A 19,276-nucleotide genomic window follows, 5' to 3' on the forward strand; every position below is an offset into this window, starting at 1 on the left:
AGCAAAGCAGGAGAGCAAAGTGAGACATGCTGTCCTCTGCTGGAAGTGGCTCTGGAGGAGCCTGGAAGCACATCAGGACCACTTTGGTCATTCCTTTGATCCTCGGTGAATGCAAGATCGAGGCACGGCTTTGCCTGAACGCGGCTGCTGCCCCTTGAACTCCAGCACTGCTGTCACCAAAGGGACACTCCCAAGGCCACCTCTCTCACACCACCACACCTCCATGGCAAGAGAAAAGAACAGGAGCAGGGAACAGAATGAAAAGTAACACTTTTCTCCTAAGACAGCAAGATAAATCCTTTCTTGTAATTGACTTCCCTCATCCTGTTCACTTACAGCAATGTACCAAGGCAAGCAAAAGCTCCCGGGCTGCATCTTTTCAATGTAAATCACACGTGGTTTAAAAACATACACATCACAGGAAAGATGACAAGACAAAAATAAAAAATATAGAAAGGGCTGCTACTGCAGTACTGGCCTTGGATAGTGTACATCCAGAAAGAATTTAGAGTACAGTCTTTCAAACTTCCACACTAACTAAGGATGGTCTCCAGATCTGAAAGTGAGTGAGTTCAGGCTATTTGTGACTAAAATCAGCAAGACTATCTGTGACTAAAATCAGCAACAGCCAGTGCTGGGTACTAAGGGCTGAGTTTTAGGAGAAAAGGGAAAAAAGTAATGACAGCTCTTGGGGAAAAACTCCAAAAAAACCAAAAAAGGAAAAACCACGAATGAGTAAAGAAGTTAAGAGTACCATCAGCGCATGTTCGCAAGAGGATTTTCCAACATTTAAACCAGCACCAAACCTTCAGCAAAGCACTCTTCATTCAGCCGAATTAACACGTTACAATTATACAACAAAACACCTTTTTTCTTTACTACTGGAGCACAGTTTTAAACAAGAAACGTTTAACTCCATGGGAAATGTATTTTTCCCTTCGTTCCCCGCTTCGCATGCCGAAGCCTGGCAGCGCTGCGGGACAGGAGCGTGTCCCGAGCTCACACCGTGTCCCGCGAGTTCCTCCCCGGGAATTTCACTGCAGAGAAGGCACCGAGGGCAGTCAAACCCACACCGGAGCCAGCCCAGGCTGACACGGACCCTCCGGGGTAGGAAAGGCGGCCCGAGCGGCCCGGAGCCGCCTCGCAAGCGCCGCTCGGGTCTGGCGGATCCGGTGCCGCCCCCACCCCCGGACCGGCCGGGGGAGCGACCCCTTCCTTCACCCAGGCCCCGCCGCCCCGCAGAGCGGCCGGGGCTCCGGACCACGCCCGCTCCCCCCGGGGCCCGGCGCCACTCACAGCGTGTGCCCGCAGACGTTCACCATCAGCTTCAGGGAGGGGTTGCGGTACTTGGTGGTCTTGCACCGCGGGCAGCCCAAGTCGTCCATGGCCGCCTCCCGCTCCCCTCCCTCCCCCGCCGCGCCTTCCGCCTTCCGGTGCAGCCGCCAAACGGCCCCGCCGCCGCCCAGCGCCGCCCCGCGCGTTCCGCGCGCTCCCCGGGCCCGGCCCCGACACCGCCCGCCCGAGCGGGAAGGAGCCCGTGCGGCAGCGCCTGAGCTGTCCGGGGAACTGTCCGGGCCCCAGAGCTCCGGCTGTAACAGCGGGAGACGGAGGACATTTGCCCATGAGTAACCAAGAGGAACCACAGAATCAATCACTTCGGGAAAGATCAGCGTGCCAAGCAGACCATGGCACTAAGTGCCACGTCCAGTCTATCCTTAAACGCCTCCAGGGATGGTAACTCCACCGCCTCTCTTGACAGCCCATTCCGATGTTAATCACCCTTTCTGAGGAGGAATTCCTCCTAGTGTCCAACCTAAACCTCAAGACTGTCCTCTCGTCCTGTCGCTGGTAGCCCGGGAGAAGAGCCCGACCCCCACCTGGCTACAGCCTCCTCTCAGGGAGTCGCAGACAGCGATAAAGTCACCCCCGAGTCTCCTTTCTTCCAGGCGAAACACCCCCAGCTCCCTCAAGCGCTCCTCATAGCACTTGTGCTTCAGACCCTTCCCAGCTCCGCTACCCTCCTCTGGACTTGCTCCAGCACTTCAATCACTTTCTTAAAGTGAGGGGCCCAGAAGCGGACACAGCAAAACTCCCTCAACCCCAGTAACGACAGCAGACAGCACCGGGACCGTTTTAACCCTTTCCCTTCCAGGGAAAGCCGCAGGTGACGGAGCCGCCGCTCCCCGGGGGCTCCAGGTGGGGATGGGAAGGGGGGGAGCGGAGAGAGGAGCGCGGCCGCTTGATTGACGGTTGCCATGGAGACGGAGTAGCCCCGCCCTCCCGGCGCGGCGCAGCCAATGGGCGGGCGCGGCCGGGGCAGCGGTGGGCGGGGTTACATAGTCTTGCGGCGGGTGCGGGAGTCGCGGCGGGGGGAGCGGCGGAGCGCGGCCGGGATACAGCAGCGATCCCGGATGGTCACTGCGGGGCCGGGGGAAACCTGATCGGCTAGAGCAGGAGGAGGAGAGAGAGATAGGAAGGGGGGAGAGGAGGAGAAGGGAACGTGGGGGGGGGGGAGGGAGGAAGGGGAAAAAAAAGAACCCACAAGAAAAAAAAGAAAAAAAAAAAAAGGAAAACAAACCGAAACATGTCTTCTGCCTCCCCCGCCACGGACGACATCGTGATCGCGGTAGAGATCAAGGAGGAAAATGTGATGGAAATGCTCTCCGAAGCCCCCGACGGGCCCGCGCCGCCGCCCCCTCCCGCCGCTGCCCAGTTCCCCATGGAGCATGCAGGCTCCGCTGCCGCCGGCGAGGAGGGAGCCGCGGAACAGGTACTGCTCCATACGGAACTCCTGGCCAGGAATCACCACGCTGCCTCCTCTCCCTCCTCTTCATCTTCTTCTTCCTCCTCCTCCTCCTCCTCCTCGCAGACCCCCTTGGCTTTCTCCCCGGACCACGTCGCCTGCGTGTGCGAGGCGCTGCAGCAAGGTGGGAACCTGGACCGCCTGGCCAGGTTCCTGTGGTCTTTGCCCCCGAGCGATCTGCTACGTGGCAACGAGAGCCTGATGAAAGCCCGGGCGCTGGTGGCTTTTCACCAGGGCATCTACGCCGAGCTCTACAGCATCCTGGAGAGCCACAACTTCGACTCCTCCAACCACCCGCTGCTGCAGGAGCTCTGGTACAAAGCTCGCTATACCGAGGCGGAGCGAGCCCGGGGCAGACCCTTGGGGGCGGTGGACAAGTACAGGTTGCGGAGGAAATACCCCCTGCCCAGGACCATCTGGGACGGCGAGGAGACGGTCTACTGCTTCAAGGAGAAGTCCCGCAACGCGCTGAAGGAGCTCTACAAGCAGAACCGATACCCCTCGCCCGCCGAGAAGCGCAACCTGGCCAAGATCACCGGGCTGTCCCTCACCCAGGTCAGCAACTGGTTCAAGAACCGCAGGCAGCGGGACCGCAACCCTTCCGAGACCCAGTCCAAAAGGTGAGGGAAAACTTTTCCTCCCCGCCCCCTCTCCCGCCTGCCTTTCCCTCTCCCGGCTCTTTCTTCCCTTGCAAACATGGCGCTTACCTTCGGTGCGCCTCGTCCTCCCCTCCTTCCTCCTCCCCGCTCCCTCGTTCCCAACACACCCACCCGGCCCGGGCGTGCGAGGCGGCGCGGGGAAACTTCCCGGACCCGCCGCCCCGCGCTCCCGGGGGAGCTCCCGGCACGGGGGAGCCGCGGGGCGGACTCCCGGGAGTACACGGGATGGGGGTGTTTGTTCCCCCCCGCTCCTTGTTTTTATTCAATTGTAGCGCCTGACAGAGTTAATCATTGACGGCCGGAGGACGCGCGGGGTCTCGGCGCTCCCTCTGTTTTGAAACCTGACTCGGGAGCGGGCCGGGCTCGGGTTTCAGCGGGGGAGCGGGGCCGGTTCCCGGGGCTCCCGGCCGCGCCGCGGGGCGGGAGAGCGGCCCCGGCCCCGCTCCGCCCGTGGTTCGGGCTCGGCTCCCCCCGCCCCGCGGCGGGGGCGCGGGCAGGTGGAGGTGACCTCCCCGCTCCCGCCCCTCGCCTTCCTCCGGGAAGGGACGGGAAGGGGGGAGAAAGCGCGGGGAGGAGGGGGGGAGGAAGGGAGCGGGGAGAGAAGGAGGGAAAGCGGCCGGCGGAGGGGGCCCCAAGGCATTTCTCAACCAAGGGCGCGATTGTGCCGCCGCGGCCCCTCTCCGCGGGACACATCAAAGGGCGAGGGGGGAGGGAGGGGAGAGCGACCGAAAAATGCAGCCGAGGGCGGACCAGTCAGCGAAAAAACCCGGCGCAGCCCCGGGCGGAGGCACAAAGGCCGCCCCCCATCTCTCCGTCCCTCCCCCCGGCCGCCCGGCACGGCCGGAGGTGCCTCCGCCGGCAGCGGCGGCAGCGCGGGCCGGGGTCTCCCCCTTCCCCCGGGCCGGGGGCGGCAGGCTGAGCCCGGAGGGTCCGGCGGCGCTCCCCGGCCTTGCCTCACCTCCCAGCGCTTTGCCAAATGGCCGCGGCCGGTCTCACACGTGTGGGCACCCCGGGCCGGCGGAGGGGGGCCCAGGCAGCCCCCTTCGGTCACCGGGGTGGAGGAATTTATTTACAACTCCATAACCCAGTCTGTAAAGTTTCTCCTTTGGCGAGTGTTTGGTTTGATGTGTTCTATTCTAAGAAATCTCCTCCCTTGGCTTAAATATTCGTTTAAAGTGCCTCGTAAAGGCAAAACACAGAAAAAATTTGTCCATGGAAACTCACATGGTTGTGCTAAAGCAAAAGGTCTCCCTTGGTGCAGAGATCCTGGTACGCCATGGTAATGCAATGTCATCTCTCCATCTTTTCCCGTAGTGAGTCAGATGGCAACCCTAGCACAGAAGATGAATCCAGTAAGGGGCGGGAGGATTTATCTCCCCATCCACTCTCCAGCTCATCTGACGGCGTTACCAGCCTCAGCCTTCCCGGCCACATGGAGCCTGTCTACATGCAGCAGCTTGGAAACGCTAAAATCGCCTTGAGCTCGTCTGGTGTCTTGTTGAATGGGAACCTCATGCCTGCCAGTACCTCTCCTGTCTTCCTCAATGGTAGCTCATTTCTTCAGGGACCCAACAGTGTCATACTCAATGGACTCAGCGTGGGCACTTCACAGACTGTTACTTTAAATTCGCCCAAAACTGCGGCGAGTGTTGTGAGCAACGGGGTGTCCATCACTGACATACTGTCCTCATCGTCCTCAGAAGATGTTAAAGACTTCAAACTCCTTCAGGCTTCGGTCCCCAATGCCACAGCAGCCTTCAGCCCTAGCAACATCCCAGTCACTTTCCCAGGATTGATACCGAGCTCAGAGGTGAAAAGGGAAGGCGTGGAAACTGCTGCTTCCCAGGATGGAGGCTCTGTAGTTACTTTTACTGCTCCTGTCCAAATAAACCAGTATGGCATTGTCCAGATCCCCAATTCAGGAACAAATGGCCAGCTGCTGAACGGAAGCATTGGTTTTTCTTCTCTGCAGCTGCCTCCAGTTTCTGTGGCAGCTTCACAAGGTAAAAGCTTTGCCTCTTGCACTAAGAGGTATGAGAAAAGGTTGGAATCAGGCACACTTAACATTTTAGAAGCTGTGGTCCTTTTCTTACAAGGTATCAACATATGTGGCCACACACAGAACATCAAATAATACTGTTTGCCTTCCTTTATAGTGAGTTATGCTCATGGGCAGACTCTTAGATGAAGCTGAGCTCCTCTGTTAAGAGCATGGAAGGAGGTCTGGTCATTTACACCCCTTTCATCTCATGCTGTTCACAGAAGTCTGTGATAGGAGTCTTCACAAATATCTGTAAATTTTACATGTTTCAGTAATTCAAAATATTCCCCATTTGCCACTGAATTCTTTTAATGAGTAGGTTCATAAAAATGAAAATTATGGCAGCTGGAAATTGTTACCGTTGTTGTTCTTGTGGTGCTTGTTTTGTTTTTTTGTTTTCTTAACGAAGGCATTTCACAAAAATACATTTTGAATTACTGTAGACACAACAAGACCAAGCAGTTGCTTCTACGTTTTCTGTTCCATAATTAAGAAGGATTAAACTTGGAGGAAACAATAGAAGTAAGCACTAGCTCGCAGGTATAAAATGTGAGGCTCTTTGGATAAAACTGCCCTCAGTCCAAGGGAAATATGTCATCACAGGTTCATGTGCCAAGTGTGCAGGCTCCTCCCCTAGTTTGTTTTAGAGTTGGTCTTAGCATACCATAGTCTGAATCTTGCAGCTGGCCAAGAAGAATCCCAGGGAGCACAAAACTTGTTCTGGGTCCCTTTTTTGAAGCAGATCAGTTAAAAAGCACAGCTGAACATCTATGGTACTCATTGACCACTTTATCTTTGATTATGAAAATGATTAAACTGGAATGATTCTCTCTGGTTTCAGGAGCTGTGAATACTATAATGAAAGTCAGATTGTGCTCATGTGCTTCTTTGAATTTAATGTGTATAGGATGTGAATTGTTCTTGCTGAAGCACAGGGAGAAACACTGAAGCTGTGCAACCACATTTCAAATGGGTGCACAATTATAAGGTCCTAAAATGTGGCACTCAGAGGCACTGGAAGTTATTGGCACATAGTTTAAGCAAGATTAAAGAGAGAAGATGTTTAGTCTGAATGCCACCTGTAATTACTAAAGCCACTTATTCCACATGCTCCAAGGCATAAAATAACAGCCAGCAAAGGTGAGAAAGAAAGTTCTGTCCTTTTAAGTATTGTAGCACTATTGTATTTGAAAGTCCCAAGATTTATAATAAGGTCTTCTCTGACCATTTTCCCCATTGTTAAAAATACTGACTGCCCGCTGGAGAGTGATCCACCATATCTTTGGTGCAGAGAAAAGTTCTGGTTGTCTTGGATGGATAGCTGACTGCCTATTCCAAGTGAAGCATGCTGCAGGCTATTTCAAGTAAGCCAGTAAATAATACTGACAGGTAACTTCAAGTTACTTGGCTTTGTTATTCTAGTTTACCCATATGCATAACATCTTCCAAAAAAGCATAATTGAAAACCTGAAATTAATAGGGAACTAAAATATTCCCTATGTGAGAAATGCATCTTTGGTGCTCTTCTAAAATATTCAGCTGTGTCCAAGTGTAGTCTCTTATAATTAAACTGCTTTTGAGAAAGAGAGGTGTTCCAAGTGGGACTGTGTCCCAAGAGCCAGTATTTCTTATTTTAGGAATTACCATAATGACAACTGACATGGCAAGTCCAGTGAAAACAACTTTGGGTCATCTCTGGCCACCTCTCCTTGCTTTGGCTCACTACGACATCCCACGAGCTGTGTCATGGCTTTCAGCAAGGGCAGGCAGTGCTGGGTGACTTTTCACAGCATGGTGGATGTGGTAGGATTAGGATTTTAGAAAAACAGGATAAAGCAAGGTGAAAGGGAATAGAGCTGAGTGCTTGAGGATTACCTAGTTAGACCAATAGAAATTACCGGTTTTTCGTGTTTTCTGTGAGGGTTGGCTGGGGCAGGTTCTCCCCAGCAGCAGTGGATTTCATGTGACGTGTCTCCAGTTCCCACACACAAGCTGTAGTCTGTCACTGAACTATCTTTAATAGCTTTTCATGCTTCTATTCTTAGATGGAAATTGAGTGGTGGCAACTAGTGAAGGCCAAAGCACATTCATTTTAGTCACATGGCTGGGGACTGTTTGCTCCTTAATGAGAGTCTGAAAGATACCTAATCTAATATATCAGAAATTTCTCTTTTTTTTTTTTTAACTTTCTAGAAGCAACTTCTATTAACAGCATTGATTTCTTTACACCGAGTTTTCTCTCCCCTGCTACAAAAATCGCTTTTCAGCGTTGCATGAAATATTAGTGTATGTGTATACTGCAAAGGTAAAAAAGACCAGGACTGCATAACTCTCTGCCAGCTGTAATTTCTGTTTCTTTTCTTTTGCTTCCCTTTCCCTAGGTAATGTTTCAGCAAACCCCAGCACATCTGATGGAGGAACTTTTACGACTGAATCCTCAACAGTGCAGCAAGGAAAGGTTTTCTTCAGCCCCCTCACTCCGAGTGCAGTGGTTTATACAGTTCCCAATTCGAGCCAGGCTGTGGGATCTGTCAAGCAAGAAGGACTGGAAAGAAGCCTGGTGTTTTCTCAGTTGATGCCAGTCAGTCAGAACACGCAACTGAACGTCAACATGTCTTCTGAAAATATATCCAGTGCAGGGCTCCAGTCCCTGGCCTCCTCCTTAGTGAATGTAACACCCTCACAGAATTTTTCCCTCACACCACCAACTCTTTTAAATGCTGCAGAACTGAGCTCTGGTATCTCGGAGAGCCAGGCCATGTCTTCACCTGTGACCAGTACCTCTACAGTGATATCTATCAGCAACACTAACTATGCAACCCTCCAGAACTGTCCCCTCATCACCAGTCAGGATCTCTTGTCCATTTCCACAGCACAGCCCGTGCTTGGAGAAATAGTTTCAACCAGTGGAGACCGTGTCAGCCACCCCCCTGCACAAGTGCACCAGGATTTTGGCAGAGAGCACAGGTTGGTTCTGCAAGCTGTACCTGATGTCAAAGAGAATTTCTTACCTAATTCTGAGAGCAAGTCAACTGGCAATTTAATGATGCTGGATTCCAAATCTAAGTATGTTATGAGTAACATGGTTGACACGGTATGTGAAGAACTGGAAACGGACAAAAAAGAACTTGCCAAACTGCAGACAGTTCAGATGGATGAAGTTATGCAAGACTTGTAGCTTCTTTCTTTTCTTGCTTTCTGTTTTAATAGATAGGTCTCCTGTTGAGGCCCTATCAAACACCTAGTGGGGGTGTTTGTGGGTTTTTTTGTTTGGTGGGCTTTTTTTTCATTTAAAGAAACCAGAAGAACATTTAAGTGGTCTGAATCAATGTACAGAGGAATCTCCAGCAATGGAATTAGGTTGCTACACTTGGTTTGCATGCAGCAGTCTCTTTTAAGCAGATTAAAGGAGAAAGGAAATGGCCAGGGCAAGTACTGAGGAATGGGTACAGGTTTGGCTACCAGATACTACCCTGAAAATTTAACTAGACTCTCCATAGTGCAACATACTCTTAACAGTAAGTATACACTCCTAGCTTCAGATGCAAAACAAAAATCTCACTCCAAAATGGTAGAAACAATGCAGACTTTTTTTTTTTTCTGTTTACTTCCAGTCCATGGGCATTGAGAGATTTCTAAGGAACTCTAGACGATACCTCTCTGGCTACTTTTATGTTGTTTGAGGTTAAGAAACAAAACAAAATCAAAATATTGTTACTGGTATGTTTGCTTTTTTTCCAGCAGACTTGCATTTAAACCAAAAGTCTCACATCAATCATGTACAGGTTTCTAAATGCTACAGCTAGCATTTTGTCAGTGCACCAGAAAAAGCATCGTTTGAAACTCTAATTATGCAATTCAGAAGCTTTCTATCCAGTATGAATGTAAATATTGTTGCAGTTCTTATAAAGGAGACTTTTTTTTTAATTAGTACAATGGATTTTATTTATGGTTTATGTTCCCTTTCACTTTAGACACAATGCATTGAAAAGGAAAACGTTTTCTGGCTGTTTAATTTATTTTATTGTTTGAGCAGGAAGTAAGCGTAGTTATTTCTGACAAGGTTTTACTTTTTTGTAGTTTTTTTCAAGCAATAGACTGTAAAAGTAAAATGTTAATCACACTGAAACTAGAAAATTAATTCCCAGTCTCACAAACCCAGGAGGTCACTGTTTCTACCCCCTCTGTCTTTGTGTTCAGGGTTTTTTTTTGTTTGTTTTGTTAGTAATTTGCGATTTAGTTGAACCCTTTTGTGTATTTTTTACAGAATTCCACGTGCCTTTCTTCTTAGTGGCCTTATCTTTGTTACTAAAGCACAGTGGCAGGAGGAATAAAAACACTGATTTGCAAATATCCGTCCTCAGGGCCAAATCCTGATGCCTTACTTCTGCAAGTAGACCCTCTGATGTGGGTGCCCCTGCTTGCACGAGTAAGAAGAGGTTTGAGAGTCTTCTGGACTTGGTGGTTGACATTTCCTGGCAGTGCAAAGAGCCCAGGATGGGTCCCTCTGCCCCACATCAGCAGGACAGGAGGGGTCCACAGAGGGACCACGGGGTTGAGCTCTTGGCTCCGTGAGATGAGCAGGAAAGGTTGGATGGGCAAGCCAAGGAAGGGAACCCCATGTTTGCACATTGGCCAAACAGCCCATGTGGGACAGCTTCAGCTGCTGTGGAGCAAGGCCCCCATCCAGGAGTGCAGTTGAGTGTGTCTTTCTAAATATCCCCCAGGAGAAGCAGCCTGGGGGCTGTGGTGGGAACTGCAGCAGCCGTGGTCCCTGCCTGGCTGGGGATGGGTGTCCACACCTTTCTCCCTGGAGCAGGTGGGCTCTGGGCAGGTGGAACAGATCTTAACCCTTCCTCCAGAGGAGTTTTTGTAGCATGGAAAAGCACATCCTTATAGCTTTAAAATAATAATGAGGATTCAGATGTACAAAAGTGACATGCTGTTAATCCTGGTGGGTTTGGTTTTGTTGTGTTTTATCCTAATGTGAATATATGCAGTAACTAAAGCATGTCTTCATCCTCCTCAGGAGCCTGGTCCAAAGCCTTTGGAAGGCAATGGGAAATGTTTTCAAAAGCTTCTGTGGGCTCTGAAGCAGGCTCAGGACAGAGCAAGATCACTTGTAAAGGACAAAAAAAAAAAAAAAAAAAATGGAAAGGAAAGATGATATTAAGGTGGCATATCCCAGTGTGTTTGTCTTGGTTTTAGCTGGTTCCATGGAAAGCTTTTGGGGAATGAAGGTTTTTCTGTGCACCATGAGCACAGCATCGGCATTCTCGTTGTGGTTTGCACTATTTTGGGTATTTTGCAAGGTTTTCTGTGGATCCTCGAGGCTGAGCTCTGTCAGTGAGTGCTGGAGTCCATGCTGTGAGCCAGGGCTGCAGGGAAAAGGGCAGGAAAAGGGAAGGAGTGTGCAAGGGGAGCACTTGCAGCTGTACGAAGTCACTGATTCTCTGCAGGCAGGAGCAGCCCATCAGCAGTTGGCTGTCCCCACGTGCTCCCAGGCAAACAGGGTGTTTGAGGCAAGTGCTTTAAAGCAGAGATTATCACAAGCAGGACATGGAGCTGTATGTTCCCCTGGCACAACTCTCCCTGACGTTCCCTGGAGCTCCGCGTGAGCAGGGAATCGGATAGTCCAGAGTTCTCCTCACCACTCTGCTTGTTTATCTGTTTGCTGGGCCCCAGCATGAGCAATCTGTTTCCCACCTCTTCTTCACCCATGTAACTAAGATGGTGATGACAGTAGCTGTATATGCTTTGCATGAAATCCTTCAGCCATTTGGAAAATTAGAAATACCCCGTATCGCTGTCATTTTAATGGAGAACGTGTACGTGGCTCTGAAGGAGTTGATGGTGGATTAACATTTGGTCTGTGAAGCTCAGACTATATTTGGAGGCAAGCTAGGGAATATTTCAGAGCAGTTGTTGGTGTGATCATCTCTCATAATTGAAGAGACTGTGGTGTTACAACAGTACCTGTTAACTTTATTTTTAATTTTTCCTTCTTTGCATTCGCTGTGTTACTGAGGCTCTGAATTCCACGGCTTTGCAGCACAGTTGATGTGGAAAACTGTGTATGTTGTTACAGTGGCACGTTTCTTGGAGTGTCTGGTACTTCTAATAGGAGACTTCCCACTCTTCAGTTGGAGTGGAGGATGTACATAAAAGCAGTGTTTTGGGACAAAGTGAGATTAATCTAATCTAGTCTTCCAGATATCGAGTAACTTCCTATTATCTTTTACTCTTTCTCTTTCTTTCTCCCATTGAAAATAAGTGTCATTCCCTCCAGATAACGTAGTTATAACCTCATGTTTTCTGCAGGTACATATGCACAATGTAAAGACTCATTGCACGGTACAGTGTGTTTAAAATAGAAATTTAAATAAGTAGTTTTATTCCTTACAAGAGTAAGTTTTTATTTTGTGGCCCTCAGGCAGGCAGGCTCACTGCTCTCAATAGACAGTACTCAAAGCCCCAAAAAGTGTCCAGGGCCAGATCTTTGGCTGCTGTAAATAAGGCATTGCTCCACTGACTCCCAAACCAAGGATTTTTATGTGCTGTTTAGGGGATTTGGGTGCTGGTCTCCCACACATGGGAAGGCAGTGAGTGTCCAAGCCCCACAGACAGCCCTTATTATCACATTCTGTTGTTTAAATGGAAGGTGTGTCTACCTGACATACACATCCCTTCTCTTCCCTCCCTCCCCGTTGTGGATGAGAGTAAAGGATCATTTCAACTTCACATATGTTTGTGGCTTCTAAGTCTACTGGAAATCTTACAGAAAACATTGCCAAATTCTACTGCTTTACTAGTCCCAGACTCAGCTTTGAAAAATATGCCTAAGGAAGTTCTTAACAAAACATGATGTTAAAAACCCCTCTCTTCTTTTCTACTTTTGATTAAAGCTGCCTCTGTTTCACCCAGAGTTTTGCAGAAAACCAGAAACACGATGAATTGAATGTTCTGTGTGGACTATTTGCAGCATTATTCTTGTGGTCTTACCTGCAAGAGCATTTCAGCAATGTAAATCACAGACATCCATTGGCCAGGTCCTCAGCTGGGCTAAACTAGCACATTTCCATTGACTTTAATGTCCTTTTTTGCCAGCTGGGAATATGGTCCATTCATTTCACTGCTGTTAGGTCAGGGATGGATTTGGCCCAGTACGCAGTGGCAGCACAAACCAGAGCACAAGGCTGACACTTGGGTAGACCCAAACAGTCACAGTCTATCAAAGCATATACCTCTTCCCATTTACTGCTTTCCCCTTACCTGTGGATTCAGGAAGACTCACTCAGAAAGTGGCTTCACCCAGAGGTGAGCCTGGAACCTTGTTACTGCTCTCAGTCTGAGACTGATGACAATAATGGACAGGTTCTGACTTCAAATCATGTCAAACCACCTCAGTAATGATTTTCAATTAAATAAATCAGGGTGGGATTTGGCCCTGTGTGCACAGGAGCTTTTCATGTAGATAGATTTCCAGTGCCTCTGCACTTTCCTTAGCAAGGGCAGATGAACAAGAGGGTGCACCCCTCCAGTATCATGTGAGATATGTGTGCAGGGCTCTGGGGACATGAACTGCCCAGTGCTTGTGGTCGAGAAGAATGTCAAATCATCAAAAAGAATAGTAATTTTGTAATTCTGAAAACAAAAAATAATGGTATTTTTAAAAGCAAGGATGCCTGAAGTCTTCCTGTATCTCTTAGCAGTTATTATCTTGAAGGATATTTTATACCTTAGTTGTATGTTTCATATAATTTAAAACTTGCTTCTTAAATTTCTGAACTCAAGGAGGGGGTGAATCTTCTGGCTTTCAGGATTCACGTTCAGAGGATGTTTGTTCTTTTGCTGCATGTACTGTTTGTCCAGAACTAACCAGTTATTTCTCCAATATGGGTTTTATTGTGCCTTACAACAAATATTAAATTTAAGCGGAATGTACGTGTTAGAGGAGGGAATAATCAAGAACTTTACTGCACTGTTAGGTGATGCTGCCCCAGAGTGTATCATCAAACATATCTGTGCTTAATTACCCAACCAAAGAGATCTAAAGTATGTATGTTTGTTGTACTGTAATAGGGGTTTGTGCCTGGACAATTAAGTGTTTTATTTGTATTCTGAGATGATGTGAACTTATTTTTCTAAACACTATACTGAATAAACTTTATATTTATACACATCTTGTGTAAATATTTCTGTTTGGATGTTGTGTAGGGGCTTTGAATTTTGCAGTCTGAAGTAGAAACTTGGCTTCTAGTGACTCATCATGAAAGGTGATGGCAACTAGGAGCTCCTGTGCTTGCCAGGGATTTGATCTGCACCCTGTTTAAGTAAGAATGAGACTTTCTGTTGACTTCAGGGGGTTTTGTCGGAATTCTAAAATACTAAATTAAAAAACAGAAATCTTATACCTCATATTGAACCTATTTGTGTCTCAAACCGAATTTGTACTGTAATTAGATAGATATTATTAAAATCTACTTCCACCTGCTAGTTAGGACTAGTCAGTATTTAGTTGTGGTTCCCATGACATTGGCATGCTTTCTATGTCAGGGGCTTTTTTTGGGTAGGTGTACTCCTATTTACTAAATTCCTGTTTGTTGAAATTTTTCTTTAAAATGTTTCACATAGTGTCAGACTTGGTTTTGGCAGCCTTTTGAGAACAGCTTGAAATGTTATGTTCCCCTGATATTAAAGGATTTAAACACATTACCATATTACTTCAGATCTGTGTTCCAAGTACCAGCATTGCCTGGTTACCATTTTGATGCCAAAATGAATGACAATAAATCCAAACAGACTAATCTGTGCAGGTGAAATAGTTTCCCTCACTGAAGCTTTTATATATTAGAGATCATTAACAGCCTGCACACGCCAGCAGGAAAACACCCTTCCTTCCATCCCTTTAAACTGTGCTTAGGCCAGAAGAAGCAAGGTGAGGTCAGGGAGATTTTTTTGTTTGTTTTTAATAGATACAGTTAAAGACATGAAATTCGTGATTTTGTTACTCGCTAAGGCGTGACCTTGGTGTTCTAAGACATTACCTCGCTGTTTTTCACCTTTCCCATGGATCGCAGCCGCTCTCTGCTCGCAGCTCCGCTGGCCAAGCATAGGGAGTCCCCTCCCAGCCCGGGGAGCATCTCCCTCTTTCCTTGAGGCTGATCCGACTCTGCAGCTGCCCAAGTAAATAATCCAGTTACCCGGCAGCAGCCCTAAGCCAGAGCCAATTGCCTCGTTGCCCAATTCCTGTTTCCTTCCCAGAAGCGGGCGCTTGGCTCAGCGCTGTTCGCGGCGCTCCCTTTGCCGTGCCTTGGTTCTGCCCGAGCAGAACCGGGATGGGATTTTCCTGCCTGCAGAGAACAAATCCCAGATTGATCCCCGGGCAGCAGCTCCGTCCCATCTTTGCTTGCAGCGGGAGCTGAGGATCTAAAGCCATCCTTCGACCTGGCTGGGAGCGGCTTCTGCCTCCCCATGCGGACAGGGAAGGCGCTCCTGGAGCAGCGCTGCCGGGCTGGCTCCAGCCCATGTCCCGGGAAGGGATTTGTGGCTGTGCAGCCCCCACAGGGGCTCCGGGTGAAGCGCAGGGCTTTGGGAGCGAGGAGAAGCGGAAGGTCTCGCCAGTGTATGCAAATGTCCAAATTCTCCCTGAGCAGCCACCCATGCGGTATGCAGGATGAATCATGTCCTAACGGAGCGCATTCCTGCTGCTTTGGAGCGCTCCGCAGATGTGCTCCAGGTCACCCTGGGCGAGAAAACCACACACAGCCGCGGCTCCTTCTTCCCTGGCAGCCTGTGCACCGATGGAGAAAGGGGGAACAGCACCTTTGGAAGGGTGGGCAGCCGGCTCCCTGAGCCTCTGCTTTCCCACAGGGCCTGGGGATGCTGCGGGGAGGACGGGGAGCTGCCAAGGCAGTAGCTGGGATGTAGCTGATGGTAGGAAGGCTCGGGGAGATGGGTGGTTTGTCTTGATCTAGCAGGGAAACAAGCTGGGAAGGGAGACAATGCTGGAAGACAGCACTTATTATCCTCTCTATTTGTCTTGATTTTTCCCTGGTGTCAGATCAGAAAGGGATTTTGCTGCTCCAAGAGGCAGAGGTTGGGTCAGTAAAACAAGACTTTAATATGAATGCTCACAGCTTGGAAAGCAGAGGTCTCCTTCCAGGCTGCATCCCCTGTCGTGGTGATCTCTGGCTGCAGAAATCTCTGGGCTGGAATCTTAGGCCGGTATATGGATACACATCACATTTTTAATATAAAAATACATTTTAGAAGGAAAATGATTCCCAGAAATAGGAATTCATCTGCCAAGCAACGTGCACATAACCGATTTCACACTTAGAGGTGCCAGAAAGTTCAGGAATGAGACCAACAATAAAAAACCAACACACGTGTGAAAAATCTACAGCATTAAAGCCAGATTCAATAAAAATAGCACCTAGTTTATATGCTACAGAAGCTGGCACATGCCTGCAAAAGCTGAAGGAGAGAGATAAAATGTTCAGAAGTTGCATGCAGTCCAGAGGAACGGAGCAGCCCTGGAGCAGTGCTGATGGTTACTCAATAACTCGAGTAGGATATTCTCCCGTGTAAATGATTCGATTCTCCATCCTGCTACTTCTCGGGCAGAAAGACACAATTTGGAATACTTGAGGCTGATCAATAAGCTTTGTTGTGGTAGCCAAAGTGCTTTGTGATAGACCTGACGTTATGAAAGGACTCCCAGAATGTTACACCTCATCAGTTTCTGTCCTGCTCTGCACGCTGGCAGCGAACTCGGTGTTCCTGGTATCCCTTGCATTGCCTGCAGCTGTAAAGGCAGCCCCTGAGGCTCACAGGAATAAAAGCAGGCTGGGAGGAGGCAGGAGGGGAGGGGAGGGAGATGAGGTGATGTGCCCGGGGCCATGCAGGCGGTGGGTGGCACAGGCAGGGTGCAAAGCCAGGTCTCTGACTCCCCCTGTTGCTTTGCCCACTGGCTCACGGCACCTCCTCGGGAGCCCAATCCCTCTCGGATGCAGTGTCCCATGGCAGCAGCAGGAGGACTTGCTGCTGACACCAAGGCTGAGCTTGCTGCTTTCATTTATTTGTGGTGTTTCCAGCCACCTCCTCATGCTGACCAATAGCTCTGTTGATAGCTAGACTGGCCCTGGAGCAGCATCCCTGAGCCTCCAAGCATTCAGCCTCCAAAAAAGTGTTCCTGCCTGGATCTTTAGCTCAGGGTGATGCACATGCAGGTCCTGGAGGACTCCAAAGCCACCCCCTCCCAGATCAAGGCAATCTGAGAAAGTCTGACTCATCTCCCACCCAGCCCAAGGAGCTGAGGGGGAGAAACGCTCAGGGGAATGAGGATGGGTTAGTCCAGAGCCTGAGCTGTGCATGCTCTTGCAGGTCCTCAGTCAGTGGTTTCTCAAAAGAATCCATTGAGAACAAATGACAATTTGGATGTTGCTCATGTCCTAGGGAGATGCTGGGGATTTTGCTCTTTCCTGCTGCTTAATCAAGCCAAGGCAGGCCAGGGGATCAGAAGGCAGTTCTGACAGGCAACACTCAACACCATCCCAAGCACATTCACAATGCACATACAAATATACAAGTTGTCTGTATTAAAAAACATTACCTGTTGGGTTGTCTGCATGCAGGTGGAAGTGAGCACTGACCAGATTAAGACTAAAAAATATTATCTTTATTTGGAGGTCCACTATGAAGTTGTGCAAGAGGTACAGCCTCCTCTTCTTCTTGCAGGCAACATATATTAGAGCACAGCCCCAAGACTCCACCACAGACAGGTTCAGATTTGTGACCTTCTGCTGTTAATCGTGTTGTCCCCTTGCTCAGAGCCCGTGGCGGAAGAGCAGCAGAGGCAGCAGGGGCTGACTGCCCTGTTAGTGCTGCTCTTGGAGGAGAGGAAGACTCAATATCAGTAAGAGAGAGAGCTGCAAACTCCAGGAAAGTGACACCACCTGCACGTGGAAGGATTTAGGCCCATCACACCCCTGTGTGGGGAGTCACATCAGCTTCTGAGGGCTGCTGTAGCATTTCTCCTCCTCTTCCCTACTAATGTAGTGCTGTTCTCCCCAGAGCTTCAAAACATTGAAGTGTTTTTACTCCTTACTTTGCCCTCAGGGTTTGGTGTCCCCCAGCTTTGCCAAGAAAGCCATGAACTCCAGACCAGAAAAGTAACACATCCAGCCACGAGGACAAGGACTGGGTACAAGACCACAGCAGACCCAGCCTTCAGGTCAGTGAGCACTGAGGGGCTTCAGCTGAGCCCCTGTGGCATCTTCCCCACAGCTTTTTTTTTGGCTTGTGAACTCCCCAGGACCTGCCAGATAAATTCCAAGGGAGGTGTTTAGGGGCTGCTCTCATTTGCCATCTTCCCCTCAGCCCTGCAGACCTCTTGATACGAGGTGGGACCCAGGACTTCCAAAAACAGCAGTACCTGGCAGCAGGCTGCTGATAGCAGCCTATTTCGAGGTCTGGCTTTATCAGGGAGGGCCTGGAAGTGCTCCCAGGAGCACAGGGCATGCTGCACATTCCAGGCACAGCCCACTTGCACTGACCAGCAGTGCTGCAGGGTGCCTGCTCCCAGGACAGAGGTCACACAGCACCAGCCAGCCCTCCATGGCTCCAGGACACTTCACCCCAGCACAGAGGTGTCAGGAGGACATTTGGCACCTCTTGTTACACTCAGCAGGTCTCAGTAAATCCCTTCTGGCCTCAGTTTCTTGGAGCTATTGTGGGTTTTTTTTCTTGTGCAGACCAAAGGCAGAGTTAACCTGAGCCTCAAGCCTGGAGAGCTTCATCCCATGCCTTTGGAAAAGTCAGCCCCAGCAAATGAAATTACTTAAGCAGTTGCTCAAGTTTGTGTTTGTTACCCAGTAATGGCAGCAAGCATTGCTCACCTGGGCATGGTGGGAAGTGCTCCTGCTCCTTCCACATTTCTTCAGCAAGATCTGAATCTTTTTCACTTAAGTTTTGGATCAGTTTGTGTTTGAAAAGCAAGTCTTGCTTCAGGTGAGTGATGCTCATGACAAACGAAGAATTGTCATTTGGTGGTGGCCTGGAAGACCAGACCCTCAGATTAAAGTACAGGGTAGAGCCTATTTCTGTTCATCTCTGAACTATTCTCAGTTATTAGGGTCTTTGTAGAAGCCATATGAATGAATGTGAAATAAGCAGCTGGTCTGGTCCTCCAGGCCACCACCAAACAACAATTCCTCATTAGTCATGGGCATCATTGACCTGAAGCAAGACTTGCTTTTGTAACACAAACTGATCCAAAACTTAAGTGAAAAAGATTTAGATCTTGCTGAAGAAATGTGGAAGGAGCAGGAGCACTTCCCACCATGCCCAGGTGAGCAATGCTTGCTGCCATTACTGGGTAACAAACACAAACTTGAGCAACTGCTTAAGTAATTTCATTTGCTGGGGCTGACTTTTCCAAAGGCATGGGATGAAGCTCTCCAGGCTTGAGGCTCAGGTTAACTCTGCCTTTGGTCTGCACAATGAATGCACAAATGAATGTGAAATAAGCAGCATTCTCATAACACTGGAGAGCAGTAGGAGAGCTATACCTAATCCCAAAACTTGAGAACACTCCTGCTTAGGTTTCACCAGAGCCACATCCAGTGAAAGAAGTGCCTCCTGTCCTGCCAGCTCTACTTCCAGTACGGGCACCACAAGATCCCACGTTTCAGGATCCAGGTCTCCACACTGTGAAACTCATGCAGAATCATCAGTCCATCTGTATTTAAAAAGCACACTCTCTTCCAA

The 19,276-nt window shown here is 49.2% G+C and overlaps 2 protein-coding genes across 3 annotated transcripts in view; one reads left to right on the top strand and one right to left on the bottom strand.

The window, feature by feature from the left end:
- Positions 1-1,429, bottom strand: part of MNAT1 (MNAT1 component of CDK activating kinase) — a 118,800-nt gene extending 117,371 nt beyond the window's left edge. Inside the window, exon 1 of the mRNA XM_059850530.1 lies at positions 1,297-1,429. Coding sequence (XP_059706513.1) covers positions 1,297-1,385 — 89 coding nt within the window. The 5' untranslated portion in view covers positions 1,386-1,429. The remainder of the gene's footprint in view (positions 1-1,296) is intronic.
- A 1,073-nt stretch (positions 1,430-2,502) lies between these two features.
- On the top strand, positions 2,503-13,685 carry SIX4 (SIX homeobox 4). 2 transcript variants are annotated; one of them, XM_059850524.1, is made up of 4 exons: positions 2,503-2,770; positions 2,870-3,423; positions 4,777-5,465; positions 7,885-13,685. In XM_059850524.1, exons 1-4 carry the CDS (start codon positions 2,585-2,587, stop codon positions 8,679-8,681), a joined length of 2,226 nt encoding a protein of 741 aa, XP_059706507.1. In that variant the 5' UTR covers positions 2,503-2,584; the 3' UTR covers positions 8,682-13,685. The 2 variants fall into 2 exon arrangements, with proteins under 2 accessions (XP_059706507.1, XP_059706506.1); XM_059850523.1 differs by having other exon boundaries at positions 2,503-3,423.
- Positions 13,686-19,276: the final 5,591 nt, after the last annotated feature.

The sequence above is a fragment of the Haemorhous mexicanus genome, chromosome 6 (genome assembly GCF_027477595.1).
Source record: "Haemorhous mexicanus isolate bHaeMex1 chromosome 6, bHaeMex1.pri, whole genome shotgun sequence".
Classification (NCBI taxonomy): Eukaryota; Metazoa; Chordata; class Aves; order Passeriformes; family Fringillidae; genus Haemorhous; species Haemorhous mexicanus.

Coding starts and splice junctions, on each gene's coding strand:
- SIX4 (XM_059850523.1), top strand. CDS start 2,585: ATGTCTTCTGCCTCCCCCGCCACGGACGACATCGTGATCGCGGTAGAG. Junction 3,424..4,776: donor TCCGAGACCCAGTCCAAAAG/GTGAGGGAAAAC, acceptor CTTTTCCCGTAG/TGAGTCAGATGGCAACCCTA. Junction 5,466..7,884: donor TTCTGTGGCAGCTTCACAAG/GTAAAAGCTTTG, acceptor CCCTTTCCCTAG/GTAATGTTTCAGCAAACCCC.